The sequence below is a fragment of the Ahaetulla prasina genome, chromosome 9 (assembly GCF_028640845.1).
Source record: "Ahaetulla prasina isolate Xishuangbanna chromosome 9, ASM2864084v1, whole genome shotgun sequence".
NCBI classification, from domain to species: Eukaryota; Metazoa; Chordata; class Lepidosauria; order Squamata; family Colubridae; genus Ahaetulla; species Ahaetulla prasina.
Genome location: NC_080547.1, coordinates 31,017,468 through 31,036,514, shown reverse-complemented (window position 1 = coordinate 31,036,514; position 19,047 = coordinate 31,017,468). Strand labels below are relative to the sequence as shown.

Genomic DNA, 19,047 nt, shown 5'->3' with positions numbered 1-19,047 from the left:
GCAGGCCGCCGGCAGACCACAACAGAAGGTCTGCAGGAAGGTTGTCATTGTGTTCATCTGAATTGGACCACAACTTCCCGTGAGGGCTGAAACCCTGCGCCCAACAAGCTCAGTTCCAGTTCTATGGAGAATTGCAACATATTCCATTAAAATGTTTACGCACAATTTCTACAATTTTTGTCAACACAGGTCAAGCAGGGCAAAGGGGAATTGTTTACTACAATCTGGCTCCATGAAGCTGTTTGCTGAGAGCCAGAAGAGGTTTGTTCTGAAAGTGTGCAACCCCAAGTTAGTATCTTGACACAGAAGCTGCATTTAGATTATATTAAAAAAATAGACGTGACTCATTTCCTGGTTATTCCACCTAAATCCGTGTTATTAGTTGAGCGTGAGGGAGTCGAGGCTTCATTTCATAGCCAAAAGTCAGACTGAAAAATAAAGGTGATGGCTTCATATGCTGAGGCTGGGACAATGGCTGAGGAACTCTGGGAGTTGAAGTCCACAAGTCTTAAAGTTACCAAGATTGGAGACCCCTGCTCTATGATTCTGTTTTTCAATTTTAGCAACTTTAAAGACACATGGATTTCAAGTCCCAGAATTCTGGCTGGCTGGGAAATTTTGGGAGTTGAAGTCCACATGTCTTAAAGTTGCCATGGTTGAGAACCACTGCTCTAAAGGGTTGCTTATTTATGAAGGAAGATACCCAAGCTACATTTAGTCCCTGCAAAGACATGTAACTGCAGCCAGAGATGCTTCTGACATTTTGAAAGCTGCTTTGAGAGGGAACTGTGTAATGTTGCAAGTGAGAGCTGGTGATGTTTCGGTTCTTTCCATCCCTCTTGTTCCTAATCATCTCCCTCTTCATAGCAATTGATACCCAGCAACCCACAACTTCCTGTATTTGCCCTGCTGAAGTTGGGTATCTAAATAATTTAGCAGGACAATCTTAGACCATTTAGGGTTTAGCGTGGGGAAAAAGCACTGTTTGACTTTAGGAGCCCTCCCACTCTTACCTGCCTTCTGCATATCCAGAGAAACAAACAAGCTGAACAGTTTTACCCCTCTACCCCTTCCAGTGGTATCTCTGAAATAAATACAGTTTTGTGTGGCTACTCTTCAGAGGTTCGGGAAGCTAAGTTGCAGTCTTCACTCCTCAGATGTTGCCCACTTGTCAAAGGATGCCTTCAAGATCACTTGAGGAGTTATCTACATCAAAGAGAGATGACTTTTCATGTTCTGCCTTCTTGCTTCTCCAGACCGGTTTTCATAAAGATACATATTTCTTGTGCTTTTACATAAGGCAAATAACCATCATGTTTATGTGTAATAAGTAGTTTGGCTCAACGGGAGTTTTAATAGGGGAGAGTGAGATCTCTGATGATTCTGATATGATGCTTAGAGAACCTCTGGAGTATAAGCCAAATTTAGAATACCTTTAAGGAAGACTTGGAATTTTCACTTAGCAATGAGGAAGAGCTTTATTCTATACTCCATAACTTTGGGCAAAGAAGAAGTGTCAAAATGCAAGAATAGAATGGGGCAACCTTAAATGCTGGATCCTTGCTTTATTAGGGCTTCCGTCAGTAATACTACTGCAATGTCACTAGCAATCATTAAATGTGCCCCTGACAGTCCCACCTTGTCTTGCCTTTAGGTTTGCGCATGCCAAGTACGTGCTACAGGGAAAATGTACGCTTGCAAAAAGCTGGAGAAGAAGCGCATCAAGAAGCGGAAAGGGGAAGCAATGGCTCTGAATGAGAAGCAGATCTTGGAGAAGGTCAATAGCCGATTTGTGGTGAGCAATAGTCCTGACTGTGCTGTTGATGACTGCATTTGGGATTGGCCTTTAGAAGACTGAAATATCCAAAGACTTCCATTTGCTAATTCTATTTGGCTGTGCATTCTGAGGGGAATTTCACAGTATCAGATTCAGCCTGGTTGATTTAGCTATAGTTACTGCCCTTGATAATTAAATGAAGTTTCTTACATTCAAAAGTGATGGTCAAGTGTCTTTTAGTGGCAGCACAGCACAGTTTTAACATCTGTCTTCTCCAGATATAACTGGGCAAATAATGTTGTACCAAAATATGCTTCCAATTCCTAGAAATTACTTGATCTGTGTGACTTTTAAAGTAGCCCTGTCATTTTTCAGGCTTCATTCATCTGAAAAAAATTGTGGCTGCTTTAATTAGAAGAGTAGCTAGACTTGAATTATGGAAGACTTCCACAGATTCATTTTCAAAGCGTGCACAGCTCTATCAAATATGAAAATAAGGCAGCTCCCTGTATTCCTGAACTATTGAATGTCACATGTTTGTGAAAGGAGATAAACAGAAGGAAGATGATTGTTATTTAAGTGCTTCTGGATACTTGGACACTGTAGAAGCAGAATTCTGGAATGTACTTGGAGTCAGCTCCTCCTTTTCATCTGTGCCAACAGGTCAGTTTGGCTTATGCGTATGAAACAAAGGATGCTCTGTGCCTGGTCCTCACAATCATGAATGGAGGTGACCTGAAGTTTCACATCTACAACATGGGCAATCCAGGTTTTGACAATGAGCGGGTCATCTTCTATGCTGCAGAGATTTGCTGTGGCCTTGAACATTTGCACCGTGAGGGCATTGTTTACAGGTGAGAGGGGATGGAGTTGTTTCCTGGTTCCAAGAAGGTAGAGAAAGGGCTAAGGCAAAGTCTCCCTTGTTACACAGTTGGCACGATGGAGAAGTGTTCATCATCCTTCATTTGATTAAGTGTTGAGTAATCTGAATGGCAGAGGGAATCAACTGGTAAGCCAACGTTGCTCTACCTGGCACACTCCATGTGGATTCTTTAGGAGTTGTAACCAACAATTTCAGAGGGAGAGACATGCTAAACCATTATGGATTAGACAAAAAGATCCAGTTGTCTCTACAACCCTTTTGAATGCCAAACCTCAGCGTGGTCCTTTATCCTTCTGAGATTTCCAGTAGCACTCACTGGATAACAATCACCCACCTGTCGTTTGATGTCACTGACCAAATGAATCATGATAGACCTAAGCTTGAAATCAACTGTACATCTGTAGACCTTCCTAATGGTGGTCATCTCTCTTTGAGATTCAAAGCTTTTCCAAATCGCTTTGTAGCACTCAGACTTAGTGCTGGATAACATTCATCAGTGAAAACTGCAACAGACTGCTGTAGAGGATAGTACTCCTGATCACCAAGCTTAGTAGAGTGACATCTTTTTCCCCCAAAAATCATTCTATTTCCACTCCCCCTTCCTCTTCTTCATAATGCCCCCCCTTCGCAAGCAGCCAGCATTCCACACCCATGAGTGTTCTGCATTCTAATTGGTCTGTTTGGAAGGAACACACTCTATTAACCTTTCTCTCTAGTATATTTTCTATTTCTACATAAATTGGGATTCTCCCAAGTTTACTACTAGCTCCCTCTTGTGTGTCTATGGTGCCAAGTCACAGGAGCCATGCCTGTACAGTTAAAATCTGCACTGGGAATGTTCCCTAGCCTTTTCATCTTCCTTGTAAAGTGGAAGTACAAACATACTATCTAGAAATGCTATATTATTATTATTATTATTATTTTGTTTACACAAAATGACAGTATATACAGCAAACGAGATAACTATGCTGGATTTCGTATCACAGATCACTAGTCGAACACTTCCCAAGCGTTTAGGACTGTATTGGCGAATTATGCGAGCAGATCCCAGTAAGGTGGCTTCTGCAGCTGACCAATGGTGATCTTGTCAGCGCCAATTGCTTTTAAGTTCTTGCCTAGGTCTTTAGGCACAGCCCCCAGTGTGCCGAGTACCACTGGAACCACTTGCATTGGTTTATGCCAGAGTCTCTGCAATTTGATTCTCAAATCTTGATATCTGGTGACTTTTTCAAGTTGTTTCTCATCTGCTGTCGCCAGGTATAGCAATGTCGACTATCCACACTTTTTTCTTTTCCACAATCGTGATATCCGGGGTATTGTGTTCCAAAACTTTATCAGTCTGTATTCGGAAATCCCACAGTAGTTATTATTTATTTATTATTTAAATAATAATAATAATAATAATAATTATTATTATTATTATTATCTATATTTGATCTACAGCAAGAGCCTCTCTTGTGAGTCCTTCTTAGGTGGAACTAGAACTCGCAGTTTCCTAATCAATCAATCAGAATAGAGATGGGAAGGACCTTGGCCATCTTCTAGTCCAACCCCCTGCTCAAGCGTGAGACCCTCTACCATTTCAGACAAGAGGCTATCCAGTCTCTTCTTAAAGACATAGTGATTGTTATTGGCAACATAATATGTATACATACATTCAATAAAAGACGTAGTGCATTAGAACACCCCATTTTTAACATCATAAATTGCTTTATTTTAGAGAAGGCAAATAGCACTATAATAAAGTAATGCTATGTTTTGCCTAGAAATTATATTCAATAATATGCACAACACTGCTGGTTCCAAGTGGAATGAAAATAACCAAAAAGTGTTTAGCAAATGGGAAAAATTGCATAGCATTACTTATATTCCCTTATTAAAACATATTCATTTCCTTAAAAATCCTGCAGCACTTTACTGCAATAAAACAATAAAACTAGAAAAGTATTATAGTGCAATGTATACAGTAACATATGTTGCATTATAATACAAATGCAAAACTAAATATAAATTAATACAAATTGGAAACTAAGGAGCCTCAATTACATGTAATGCCTGGCAAAGATTTGGGGGAATTCCTGAGTATTATTAGGCAAGATCATTCTAACTTAAAATACATTCTGTCTTGTTAAATAAACCAGCAAAATCAGTCAGTATATGTGATTATTAGATCCTATCTAATAATTGACAGGAATCTATTTTAAAGAATTATTTCAGATTTGCACATAGTTGTCAACCAGACAAGTGGAGTTGTAAATTATGGGTTTTTTCCTACTCATGTAAAAGAGAGAGAAGGGAAAAGGGTGTGTACGGGTGATTCTTCAGCTACTTGTCTGCACATGTGCAAGTATTCCTTCATGGATTTAGCCATTGTATTATGCCCTGGATATGTCATCTGACTAACCGCGCTGTGGCTTAGGTGAAGTTTGAATCAACATGAACATGCTCGTAGGAAAGTTGAAGGAGTTGTAATCAAACACCTCTCAAGAACACTAGTCTGGGGAAAGCTCTGTTCAAGATAAGTGTAACAACAAAGTGAGCAAACCACCAGAAAATGAGGCAAGGAAGGCTATTAAAACGACTGAAAAAGGAAAAGACTGTCCCAATTAAAAGGTGGTTCTCTGGGCTTAAGATGAGAAAGTGGGATATTTGGAAGTAATTTCACTGTGCCTAGATAAAAATCAAACCATCTGTTATGTATGTAAGTTTCAAGGTTCTGGAAGCCCCCTTGATTTATTTCTTTATTTTATTTGCATCCCACCTTTGTTATTTTTATAAACAGCTCAAGGCTTACTTACATATTTAATGCTTTTTCTTCCTCCTATTTTTCCCACAATAACTCTTTGATGTGAGTTGGGCTGAGAGAGGGTCACTGGTCCAACGTCATCCAACCGGCTTTCATGCCTCAGGTGGGAGTAAAACTCATGATCTCTTAGTGATTGACCTAAAGTTACCAGGCTTGTTTTCATGTCTAAGGCCGGACTTGAACTGACAGTCTTACAGTTTCTAGGCTGGTCCCTTAACTACTAGACCAAAATGACTCTCAAACTGGTTACCTGGTTCTTATTCTGGGTTGTGTCTCTATCTCCCCTGCAGGGACTTAAAGCCAGAGAACATTCTCCTGGATGATGATGGTGAGTGCCACGTGTCACATGTTTGAATTGTTCCTGTTATAGACTTTCAGAATCACTTTTACCTACAAATGTCAGAGATCACAGCCAGATCTTCCTTCATTCAAATCATCTTCCACCGCTGAACAACACAAACGCATTTTTGTGCAGATTAGAATTTTGGCCACTTCTGTCTTAACTCAGAGTTATGTTCATCATGAAAGATCACAGGAGGATCCCCATTGTAATTTCATATCCTCTATAATCACTTTCTCTCTTCTTCTGTCTAGGGCATATACGGATCTCAGATCTGGGGCTGGCCATTAAGATCCCCGAAGGTGACACCATCCGTGGCCGTGTAGGAACTGTGGGCTACATGGGTATGTGTTGGAGAACTGCTCCAGGTCTTGTTAGATTGCTGACTCAAGAGAAAGCTGGCTTTACCCATGGACCTTCTTTTTGGATCTATCTGACCACAGATGGCTGAGAGGGCTTGGTACTTTAAAACAGGGGCAGAGAAGCTATTTTAGACTGAAAATCAAATTTCTACCATTACAGTTAGTCCTTGACTTGCAGCCACACTCAGGAGCAGAATTTCTATTGCTAAATAAGGCAGCTATTAAGCTAGTCATGCCCGATTTTGTAAACTTTTTTGCCATTGTTGTTAAGCGAATCCCTGCAGTTGTTAAGTGAATCTTGTGGTTGTTAAACAAATCCAGCTTCCCCCATTAACTTTGCTTGTCGGAAGCTGGCTGGAAAGGTTACCAAGTGCCCAAATTTTGATCATGTGACTGTGGGGATGCTACAACAATTATAAATGTGAGGACCCGTTGTTTTTTCAGTGCTGTTCTAACTTTCAGCCGTGATGGCGCAATAGTTAGAATGCAGTATTGCAGGCTGCCGACTGCTGACTGCCAGCAGTTCGATTTTCACTGGCTCAGTGTTGACTCAGCCTTCCATCCTTCCAAGGTCAGTAAAATGAGGACCCAGATTGTTGGAGGCAATATGCTGACTCTGTAAATTGCTTAGAGAAAGATTGGAAAGCCCTGTGAAGTGGTATATACGTCTAAGTGTTACTGCTATTTGAGTGATTGCTAAATGAATGGTTGCAAGTCAAGGACTGCCTGTATTGTTATTTCTGATTCTGTTGTTATGCGTGTATAGCCCATTTATAAGTAAAATAAGGAAATCAGAAATGGTTTGTTAGTGCCTTCTTTTTTTCAGTTTTCCAAAGTAGACTACAAACCTAGACATTCTCTCATCCAGGATCTAACCAGGTCCAACCCTTTATTACTTTTTCAAACAGTCATTCAGTTAATGCTGCTACTTGTTAAAAAGGGATGCAGTGGCTCAGGGGCTAGGACGTTGAGGTTGTTGATCAAAAAGTTGGCAGCTCGGCAGTTCGAATCCCTAGTGCTGCCGTGTAATGGGGTGAGCTCCCGTTACTTGTCCCAGCTTCTGCCAACCTAGCAGTTTCAAAAGCATGTAAAAATGCAAGTAGAAAAAATAGGGACCACCTTTGGTGGGAAGGTAACAGCGTTCCGTGCGCCTTTGGCGTCAAGTCATGCCGGCCACATGACCACAGAGACGTCTTCGGACAGGGCTGGCTCTTCGGCTTTGAAACGGAGATGAGCATCGCCCCCTAGAGTCAGGAACAACTAGCATGTATGTGCGAGGGGAACCTTTACCTTTACCTTACTTTTTAAAAAGCAACACATTTAATTCCTTCCCCTTATAAGGAGGAGAAGTCCTTGCCCATTGGATTTTGCATTATCACCTGTGATGGGTAATTGCTCTCTAAGATGCAAAACAAGAGAAGATTCTTTCTCATAATTTTCCACCCAATCGAGTGCTTTACATGAAATTGTTGTCTCTAACTGTGCTCTCTTCACCTTTCTTCTCCTCTCCCCAGCTCCTGAAGTAATTAACAATGAGCGCTACTCCTTCAGCCCAGACTGGTGGGGGCTTGGCTGCCTCATCTATGAGATGATCGAGGGCCAATCACCATTCCGGGCCCGCAAGGAACGGGTGAAGAGGGAAGAGGTAGAAAAGCGGGTTCAGGAGGACCAAGAACAGTATTCAGACAAGTTCTCTGAAGATGCCCAAGCCATCTGCAAGTTGGTGAGTGAAGGGAAAGAGAAGAAAACCAGAAGATAAGTCTGCCATAAGTCTGTAGTATCGGATGCCAACTCCTACATCCCCTGAGTTGAGGTCAACTTGGGGTCAACTACATGAACCTCTTTTGGCACTATCAAGAAGTAGTTCGCCATTGTCTTCTGTTGGGATATTGTTTCAGCTTCTCAATTGGATTTTCCTTTGGTTTGTCAAGTAAGGATCAACTAAGAGTTTTGTGATCAGCCAGGCTAATCTGCTTAGCCAGGCATAGATAAATTGTGCCCGTGTGTGTATATACAAGTTTATGTGTGTGGGCTGGTTTGGATAGAGTGTATTTAGTCAAGCAGCCCCACATGTTATAAAGCTTACAAGATTTCCACTTTGCAGGCCCTTTCAAAAGCAATAATATAAATATTTCTTTTACATTCTTACATTAAGCAGAAAGGGGTGCTTCCGATCACAGCCATGTCATGCTACTGTTGTAATGCATGTTGATCCCTTAATGGACTCCCCGTTATTTCAGTTCCATTGGTTTAATTTTTAAAATCGGTTGATATCGATCATACATTTTTTTATGCCTCTGACGAGGTGAACAAGTCCTTTCTCTTCTGCATGGGACACTTTCTTTCCCATTATAAGAAGGTGTATTTACAGGGCAAACATTGGTGAACTATTCTGGACTCAGGTGGGTTTGAGAACCAACTTGGTTTATGTTCCATGGCAGAAAAAGCCAACTTGGCCTTGGTCGACTTAAAGTCTACTTTAAAAAGTTCTGAGTTCAATGTTGTCTTGAAGGCTTTAGTTACAACCCTGTTTCCCTCAAAATAAGACATCCCCTGATAATAAGCCCAGTCGGGGGTTTTGAGTGCATGGCAATAAGGCCAAGCACTTATTTCAGGGTTCAAAAAAATATAAGACAGGGTCTTATTTTCAGGGAAACATGGAAGATGTTCTCTTTTTCCCCCCTCTCAGCTCCTAACTAAAGACCCTAAGCAGCGGCTCGGAAACAAAAGTGAGGGGGCCGTCCAGGTGAAACAGCACCCGTTCTTCAGGACAATCAATTTCAAGCGACTGGAAGCTGGAATTATGAAGCCCTCATTTGTGCCAGATGTAAGTTCTTACAAGTAAGAGTGATGAACTCAAGGAGAGCGATAAGAAAACAAATTGATGGGCAAATGTTTTATCTGGAGGGGTGAGGTGTTAAGCCAGTATCAAACTTTCCCTCTTTCTCCAGTTGTTGTTGTTGTCATCATCATCATCATCATCATCATCATCATCATTTTGTATTGGAATATTCTTTATCTCTTAAATCTATTTTAGGCATGCAAGATTGTTTCTGAGTTTCCTGCTTCAGTGCAGGGGAATTCCCTGGTTTTTAGCAATTGTGAATGCAGAATTTGGGGCCCAAATGTAGGAAATTCTAGGAACTTCAGAATGAAAAGGAGGCAGGAAGTTTCTTTTAACTTTGGGCCGTGAACTGTCCAATCTGTGATATTTCAGGCTTTTAGGTATCTTCTTTTTCTCCTCAGTAATGGGGATGTCCTCTTTGTTACCATCTTTTTCAGATCTTGAAACAGTGCTATCATATCCCCCTTCCTTCACCCTAATCATGTCTGGTTTCTTCTGCTTTTTGAAATAGTATTAGTGTCCACATATTCTATCCATCATCCTGATCAGTTTTTTTCTCTCCCTCCAATTCCAAATCTGTCCCAAAGAAGCTAAATAAAAGAACTAGAAATTATCTTATGGGGTTCCTCAGTATCCACTTTTTGCCTTTTTAGTTAGATTTAGTATCATAAACTGAGCTAGAAGGGACCTTACAGATCTTCCTAGTTCAACTCACAGTTAATGCCATGAATTTACAAAACCATCCCCAACCATCCAGCCTCCCTCTCTCCCTTCAAAGGAGAAGTCCTCCTCCGCTATTCTGGCTGCCTCACCAGTGCTTAATGATTGTTATCTTCAGGAAACTCTCCCTGATGTTCATTCTGAATCTTCTGCCTTTTAATTTCAACTTCTTAGTCCCAGTCCTTCCTTTGGCTTTCAAAGGGTACAAATCCATTTCTTCTTACACATGACTTGCATATCTGGATACATAAGTCCTGGAGATGACAAACTTACTGGAATCCTTGTCTTTCCCTTAGCCTCGGGCTGTGTACTGTAAGGACGTACTGGACATTGAACAATTCTCCACTGTGAAGGGTGTCAACTTAGACCAAACCGACAATGACTTCTATGCCAAATTTGCCACAGGTTGTGTCTCAATCCCCTGGCAGAACGAGGTAAGGAAGGGACATTTACAAATACGTATTTATCTATCAAATTTAGAAACTGACTATCTCCCTCATAGAGGGACTCTCTAGAAATCAGGGAAGAGACTGGGGTATTGTAGTTGTACGCTACCTCTAAGCTAAGAGAAGATCATTGGCAAAGCCTCTTGATCTAAGGAGGCACATAGAGAAGGTTCTCCCAAATGTCCATTCTGTCCAGCTGTTTTAAGGATTTTATTATATAGCACCCTGTTTCCCCACCATTCTTACCAATTGTATCTTCTTCTTCCTTTTATCTAGATGATCGAGACAGAATGCTTTAAGGATCTCAACATCTTTGGACCAAATGGCACCCGATCCCCGGATCTGGATTGGAAGCAGCTCCCTGACCCACCCAAGCGTAGCCTCTTGCAGAGGCTCTTCCGGCGTAACGTAAGATCCAATCTTGTCCCTTTTTGGCTATGTATCTTTGCAGCTGCCAATCCCATACTTACAATCTTCTTCTTCATACTACTTAGCCTGATTAAGCAATTAGAAGTAATTCTGCCTTCAGCTTCAAGGTATACTTTAGGTACTTCGTATATAAGAAGTTTATTTTTGAACATACTTCCAGAAACATGGGTCTTCTCCAAACTGGCCAAACAGCAGATGTGGAGATCTCAGTTCCTGGAATTTTCATCAATGGCTATGCTGGCTGAAGAATTCTGGGAGATGAAGTCCCACATCTGGAAGTCACCCAGGTTGGAGAAGCCTGGTTTATAGGATCTCTGCCAGAGACTGCAGATTGGAGGAATGTTATGTGACTCAATGATAAAGCACTGCAGAAGTTCCCAAGATAAACCTCTGGGCACCTGTTACATCCTTCCTGAAACTTTGGAAGGCTGCTGCCGGTCAGTATGGGCAATATTAGTCTAGATCACTTTTTCCAACCGTGGCATCTTCCATATGTATGCGATAACTCATTCAGTCTTCAGCAATCACACTTGGCCAATAAAAAAATTCTATTCTATTCTAAAAGTGCATGCTGAATGGGGAATTCCTGGAGTCCATACATTCCAGAAGTTGCTGTGGTGGGGAAATCCTGTTTCTTAGGTTCCTAAGTTTTTGGATTCTTCAGTTTGAAGAACAGCAGTTCAATGGTTGAGCAGCTGCATGACACAAATAAGGTCTTGGGTTTATTGCCGGCATCTCCAAGAACAGAACAATGAGAGATCTTGCCTGTTAGTCATGCTAGATAGCAGACTCTTTTTTTCCTCCTGCACTCACCTTTCTCCCTCTCTTTATTTTTCCCTATAGCCAAGTGACTTCACCATCAGCACCAACGTACATTCCAACCTGTCGGCAGCCCCTTCACCAGCTTGGCCCATGGCACAGGCTCCCTCCTGACCTCTGGAACTAGCACTCATCCTTTGCCTTCTCAGGGTTGCCTTAGGCTGATGTATGGAATCCCTGTCTTGGGCCAGGCTCTGTTACTGCTGGGAGCTGAAGAAACACAGCCTTCCAATCAGCAGGGCAGCAATGGTCCAGAAGACCTTTGCCACCTCCTGGTGCTGATGTGGATTGGGGGCATGGAGACTCTTCTTGTCCAGAACCTTGGCTGCTGATTCTTGACAGGGTCTTCCTTCATCTTTCTGTATTTTGACTGCACAGGGAGCATCCATGGCTGTCCCCCATTTTCTTTGTCTCATCACCTCCTGACCCAACTTTCATGGGAGATCAACTGGGGAGATGTACCTGAGAAGGAAGGGTTTAAAAACAGAAAGAACTACCAATGACACCTGGAGATGGCAGAGATGAGGGCTGGAGTCTTAAACTGGAGAGAAAAAGAGAATGCACAGCTTGGACAAAATTGCAATGGGGATGAGAAAGACTCCCCATTCTTGCATTGGCCTTTCCGGAGACTGGTGGATAAGTGTGCGTTGGTTTGTGCATGGATGTGTATTGAACGGTTATAGCTCCTTGGAGTTCATTCAGGGTTTTTCCAGGGATCTCTCCCACCCACACCATCAATCATACAGCCTGGGGCCATTGCAAAGCCAGAACATGGAAGACAAAGAAAGTTGAAGAGCAATTGGTTGCCTTTCTTTTAGGACATCATTTCTTGGCTGGTCATCCTCTAGCTGTGCTGGATTGTCCAGCACCTCTCATCCTTCAGCAATACAGCCTTTAGACCAGATTGCTGGGCAGGGTCAACTGGAATCCAGGACATGTGGAAATCCCCAGATGCAGAACGCTGCTTTAGAGGCACTCAACAGGAAAAGACAGAGAGGTGAGATGGATGACATCTCAGGCTGCATAAAGGCTTCCGTGTTCCCAAACCCTGACTTTAACCTCAACCTGCAGTGTTGAAGATATATTTTTTTAATCCTACATATTTTAATTTTTATTACAATTGTTTCCATAGGCCTGCTATTCATTTATTTTATTTCCTTTCCTTTCTGTCTCTGTATTTCCCCTGTTCTCACATGAACTTTCCTTTTTCTCTTTATGCCACCCAGCCTAATTGGTTCCTGCTGTATTAAAGCAGATGCAGGGCCTACCTTGATTGTGATTCTATGCTCAAGTACGATAGAACCAGGTAATTTCATCCCATTGGTTCCCAAAAACATGGTTCCATTGGTTCCAACATCCAAATGGGATGATAGTGAAAAGACCGACTGCAGGTGGAGAATTGTCTTTTAAAACCCTCCTCTACATTGGAAAATAAAAACCTCTCTGTAAGTAGAAAAGCAGAATAAGACTGGGTTAAAGTTTTAACCCATAATATTCTGGGTTTCTACTTTCAAAGAGAGTCCACCCTACCCCAAGCACAAGGGTCAAGTGCATTGGGTCTATTTTAATTTTTGCCCTAGGCTGGGGCAGGACTAATACAAAAGTAAATGAAGCCAACCAATTTGAGCCAAAGGCTTAGCAAAATAAAGAACAGGGTGTTTTTAGAAAAAGAATGGAATTTGAGGTTACAGCCTTGTCTTTTTTTTTTTTAATTTGCATTTATATCCCGCCCTTCTCCGAAGACTCAGGGCAGTTTACACTATGTCAAGCAATAGTCTTCATCCATTTGTATATTACATACAAAGTCAACTTATTGCCTCCAACAATCTGGGTCCTCATTTTACCTACCTTATAAAGGATGGAAGGCTGAGTCAACCTTGGGCCTGGTGGGACTTGAACCTGCAGTAATTGCAAGCAGCTGCTGTTAATAACAGTCTGCATTAGTCTGTTGAGCCACCAGAGGCCCTGGTCTTGACTTTTGATTACCCCAATGCAGTGGCCCTCAACCTTTTGGGCACCAGGAACTGGTTCCGTGGAGAGAGGTTTTTCCACGGACCAGAGGGAGTGGGGTTTCGTGTGCTGCCTGTATCCCGTGGATGGGGCTTTGCTTGTTTGCGTGGCCCGGTTTCTGGCATGCCACGGCCCAGTGTTGGTCCATGGACCGGGGGTTGGGGACCCCTGCTCTAATGTGCTTCATTTCAGGAAAAAAAAGGATCATTTTGTTGCTGCTATTGCTAAATAATTGGAAATCCCTGTTGCTTCTTTTCTTTGAAAATGATAGCAATGATGATGCAGAGAGAAATGCACAGGGAGAGGATTTCTCTTTAGGTTTAGAGAAGAAGTAAGAGAAGGGAAAAGGACAAGTGTGGAGGCGGCAGGGAAGACTCACCATAGGAAACTTTGTCCCCAAATTTCTCCAAACCCAAACAGGAAACAGGGCTCTGGAGTTGTGTTGAGGAACAGTGTGGAGGTTACGATACTTATAGCTCTCCAGAGGCTGGTGGAGCACAACTCTCAGCATCTCTTACCTTAGCCCTTCCTAGGTGGCCCTGGTGGAAATGGTCATTTAACAACTTCTGGACAGCTATAGATTTTCTACTTCCAAACAGGGTTTTCTTTAGCTTCTAATACATCTACTCTAGTGCTCCAGTTTGACTCTGTTTCCCACCTCCGCTTCTCTTCCATTTGTTTTTTATGATCATAGGAAGCTCTAAAGCAGAGGTCTCCAACCTTGGCAACTTTAAGACTTGTGGACTTCAACTTTGCTGGCTGAGGAATTCTGGGAGTTGAAGTCCACAAGTCTTAAAGTTGCCAAGGTTGGAGAGCCCTGCTCTAAAGCAGGGCTCTCCAACCTTGGTCCCTTTAAGACTTGTGGACTTCAACTCCCAGAGTCCCTCAGTCAGCAAAGCTGGCTGAGGAACTCTGGGAATTGAAGTCCACAGGTCTTAAAGTTGCCAAGGTTGGAGAGCCCTGCTCTAAAGGATAGGACAATAGATCTATGGACAAAGCTGCATTACTTTCAGGCTGCCAGTATGTGATGCTCTTCCACTGATTTCTGTGGCTCAGGCTGAGACTGAAACAATGCATCCGTTTCTAAGATAATTGTAGGGAACTTCCCAAATTCTGAGGTTCTCCCTCCAACCCCATCAACACATTGCAAAGGTCAGGGGAAGATAGATCTATTTTTACTCAGAATTCCTTCTCTATCTTATCGCTTGGCTGTTGTGTGACCTGCTGAGGGAAGGGCTTGCTCTCAGCCTGGTGCTTTCTTTTTTTTAAATAGGCAGAGAAGTCCTTGGAGTAAGGGAAGACTTTCTGGGTGAAATATCAGGGAAACTCTGTAAGCCGGTTTCTTGGCAGTCAGACTTCAGTGTGGGAATTGCCCTCTGATCCTCCAGCGGCAGGTGTAAAAATTTGGGCTCACCCCTTGACAAGCCAAACCCCAATGAGCAGCTTGACCCAAGCAGTGAAGCTTGTCTGTTCCTCAGATCCCAAGTTTTAGCAAGCCCCGTCTAGAAAGTTTGATTTCCTTAAGGCTCAACTCCTTAAGGAAGACTAAAGACCAGAGGCTGTCTTTGAGAGAGAGAGAAGGGAGAAGTTGGGGCCTTCCTCTTGTGCAAATGACATCATGCTGATATTTTGGATGGATGCCTGATTTTTAATAACTGTATGGTAGGAAAAAGGTCCACTAGTGCAGGGGTCTGCAAACTTGGCTGTTTTAAGACTTGTGGACTTCAACTCTCAGAGTTCCTCTCAGAGACTCTGGGAGTTGAAGTCCACAAGTCTTAAAACAGCCAAGTTTGCAGACCCTTGCACTAGTAGAACCAGGAAGAAATTGCAATCTTTGTCTCTGGGTGTGATTGTTTAAAAACTGGATCATAGTCAAGGAAATAGAGACTTCTTTTAATGCCCAAAGTAAACAACTGAGCTTCCTGAGCTGTTGGCATTTTTCCACCTCGTTACTTTTGCTTCTTTGGAATCTCAGTTCCTTCTCTAACGTCAGTTGCCCCTCACTAAATCTGTAGCATGAAGATTTGTTTTAAAACAAAAAACAATCTCAGTTAGTGGAAAAAGTAAATAGGTATGAAATCTTGGTACAGGGTTCACATACCCACTTTGCATCGTTGCTCTGCCCACTAGGAGCCTTCCAAAAACATAAGTCTACACCTGCCCCCTGAAAGTTGCCTGCTTTTGTCCAGGAGCCTGTCTAATGCCACTTCACTATAAGGTCAAACGAGATGTTTGCAAAGAGAAGGAATCACACAGGCGGTTGCGTGGCTTTGCATAGGGAAAACACACGGCAGCAAACGGGGCCAAGCTTCCTCTCCACCTTCCATTTCTGGTCAAAAGCTGACTCTCCATCTGTGGACTATTCCACAAAGCTGCCTGCATTGCCATTAGAAAACAAATGCAGAGTGAGGATCCCTCTTTTTCTTATATATTTAAAAAGAGAACGATTTCTCTTTCTTAATATACAATTCAACTCCAGAAATTAAGTGATTCCTTCCTCCCCTGACCAATTTTCCATGTGGGCTGATGGATCCTTATTTGCTTCCTGAAAGAGATTGGATTGGCTTCTTAGGAGGATCGTGTAAACCAATCCAAAGAAGTTCCAAGCTGAAGAGGTTGACATACGAAGAAATGGATTTGGATTGGTTTGACTTTCAAGAACAGAGGTTCTAGAAAGAACTCCTCCTCTAATATTAACAGATCAGGCAGAAAATGGTCCAGGTTGCTGTAAAGAGCTATGGGCAGGCTTCATGCCAGATTGGGTATGAATTGATGACAAAATGGAACACCCCAAGGGGAAACTTGGATCGAGCCAATTAACTCCTTTGTTGAGCCTTTATCAGCAGTCTAAAGCAGGAAGGTCTACCATAATGGGAGAGGTTAGACTAGATATCTTCGATCTTTCTTTCTGCTCTGACTAAATAGTGTATCCCCTCTGCCATGTTTTGACAGTATACTTGAGGCAGGGGGCATGGTGCTCATACTAGAAGACATGCATATTTCCACATGAATGAAGACCATTCCAAATCCGGCATCTTTGAGCAGACGTGATGGGCTCCAATAATGACCTAGCCATAGCCTGCTCCCCTCTTAAAGACGCAAAAGATTCCATTGCCCAAATGGCTTTGTACAAGCAGTCCTCAACTTATAACCACAACTAGGACCAGAATTCCTATTGCTAAGCAAGGTGCTTGTTGAATGAGTCATTGCCCAATTGTATAGCCTTCTGTGCCTCAGTTCTTAAGCAAACTTGGCTTCCCCTATTGAATTTAGTCATTGGAAGTTGGCTGGGAAGGTCCAAAGTAGTGATCATGTGACCCAAGGATGCTACAACAGTCATAAATGTAGGCTGGTTTCCGACCACCTGAATTTTGATCAGGTAACCATGGGATGTTGCCACTATTCTAAGTATGAGAACCAGTTGTAAATTACTTTTTTCAGCACTGTTGTAACTTTGAACAGTTGCTAAATGGAGATAAGTAGAGGACTACCTATAGGATTTCCACTGCCTATAGAAGGAAAGGCTATCTCAGGAGTAATAGAATTGGAAGGGACCTTGGAGGTCTTCTAGTCCAACCCCCTGCTTAGGCAGGAAACTTTATACTATTTCAGACAAATGGTTGTCCAATTTCTTCTTAAAATATCCAGTGTTGGAGCATCCACAACTTCTGGAGGCAAGTTGTTCCACTGATTAATCATTCTCACTGCCAGGAAATTTGTCCTTAGTTCTACGTTGATTCTCTCTTTGATTAGTTTCCATTCATTGCTTCTTGTCCTGCCTTCAGGTGCTTTGGAGAACAGCTTGACCCCCTCTTTTTTGTGGCAACCTCATTAATCCCCACCTGACCCATTGTACAAGATTTTGGAGATCCTGTGAATTGAAATAGTAGCCTCTCTTGACATATTGATTCCTACTATTCCTCCAAAAATTTAACTGATAGAAAGGGAATTGATTCTATAGATGGGTCATCCAATGAACAGTGTTTATATCATTTCATGTTAATTCAGTCTATAAAATCAATTACAGGTTGAGTGGGGCTTGGTCCAAAATAGGTAAGCTGCTGCTGGGCTCTAATTGGCCACATATTGCGAGCCCTCTGCTAAACCCCTCTTGGCTCAATCCCCATCACATACTTTATTGCAGACCTCTTTCTCATGTACACATACCTACAGAGAAGGAATGGGTGAAAAAAATACAACTTTCAGCCAAAATCAGGAGGAGAAGGAAAGAGGAAAATATCTGAAATTGTGAACGCACATCTTGCTATGCCATTGGCAACTTCAACTCCCAGAATTCCCAGCTTTGCTGGCTGAGAAATTCTGGGAGTTGAAGTCCACAAGTCTTAAAAGTTGCTGTGCTAAGCCGTAACATGACTGGCTGGCTTAGAGTTTAGTGTAATGTGTGTTTGCAGGCAGGTGTAGCTTATTGAATAAGTTGTGGTTGTACAATGGCCTGGTATGATGGGTGAATCTCATTTAGGTGAGAACCTCCAAATGAACCAAATAGGAAGAAACGTGAATGGACTATGAGCAGAATATGAAGGAATTGTTGCCTTCTCAGTCTGAGAAGAACAAAAGGAGGAATTATTCTGTGGGTCTAGTGATCCTCTTGACTTCAGACCCTTAACACTTCTTTTGTATTTTCCCTTTTCTTTGTACATCCGTGTTGTTGGGGTTGGTCTAATGTTGGCTTTTTATTTCTTTCTCTCTCTTTTTACACCGCTCGTTTCTGATTCTGGAGCATTTGGGCTGACTTCTCGGGTTTTTATTTTGTACATTTGTAAATATTTGTATGTTGAATGTTTGGATGTATATTTTTAAACTTGAAAAAGCTGCAAGCCAAGCCATGTTTGGAAAGGTGCCCCTAATGCATCGGGTTTTTTTTTTTAATTGGGAATACGGAGGGAGGTGGGAGGAGAGAAATGAATCAAAACTTATTATAATATAAAGTCCCTATTCCAGTCAAAGGAAGCCAGAGCAGAGAGGGGGAAAATTATCTCAGTGAGTCAACTGGGATTTCTGTTCCTCCCAATTTTAAAATTTCATATGGTATATATGTACTACAGTTGCTGTTTTTTCTTGTTACTTATTCCCAGGGCTGTGTGTAATCTGCACTGAATAAACATATACACCAAATCTCCACCAAAACGAGTTGCATTCTCTGAATTACCTGAGAAAGCCAGTTTGAACTAGTCGTTAAGGCACCAGGCTAAAAACTAGGAGATTGTGAGTTCTAGTCCTGCTTTAGACATGAAAACCAGCTAGGTAACTTTGGGTCAGAAAGTTAATGGCAAATCTTGCCAAGAAAACTGAAAGAATTGGCGAAGCAGTTACCAGGAATCAAAAATGACTTACACACATACAAAGGGATGGTAATGGAGTGACACCCATATTCATTACTTAGAATATTTAAACTACTAATGTTTTACAAGTTAAACATTTTTTTTTAAACATTGATATAAGCAGCAGCCAATGAAAGTTCTGTATCTGGTTTGAGAAGCATCAGGTTTTTACTTATATGGAACACTAGGAGGCAGCATTAGTTTTAACCTACTTAAAACTTATTAAGTGTACATAGTCTCAGTTCTTTTAATGAACTTGAATTCTTCT

At 42.0% G+C, this 19,047-nt stretch overlaps 1 protein-coding gene across 2 annotated transcripts in view; it reads left to right on the top strand.

The window, feature by feature from the left end:
* LOC131203695 (G protein-coupled receptor kinase 5-like) overlaps positions 1–18,599 on the top strand; it is an 87,707-nt gene extending 69,108 nt beyond the window's left edge. For both annotated transcript variants that reach the window (XM_058194158.1, XM_058194159.1), the window contains 9 exons: positions 1,655–1,795; positions 2,441–2,631; positions 5,757–5,794; positions 6,061–6,150; positions 7,683–7,891; positions 8,858–8,995; positions 10,030–10,167; positions 10,456–10,587; positions 11,452–18,599. In XM_058194158.1, the coding sequence (XP_058050141.1) occupies positions 1,655–1,795; positions 2,441–2,631; positions 5,757–5,794; positions 6,061–6,150; positions 7,683–7,891; positions 8,858–8,995; positions 10,030–10,167; positions 10,456–10,587; positions 11,452–11,541 (1,167 nt within the window). In that variant the 3' untranslated portion in view covers positions 11,542–18,599. The remainder of the gene's footprint in view (positions 1–1,654; positions 1,796–2,440; positions 2,632–5,756; positions 5,795–6,060; positions 6,151–7,682; positions 7,892–8,857; positions 8,996–10,029; positions 10,168–10,455; positions 10,588–11,451) is intronic.
* Positions 18,600–19,047: the final 448 nt, after the last annotated feature.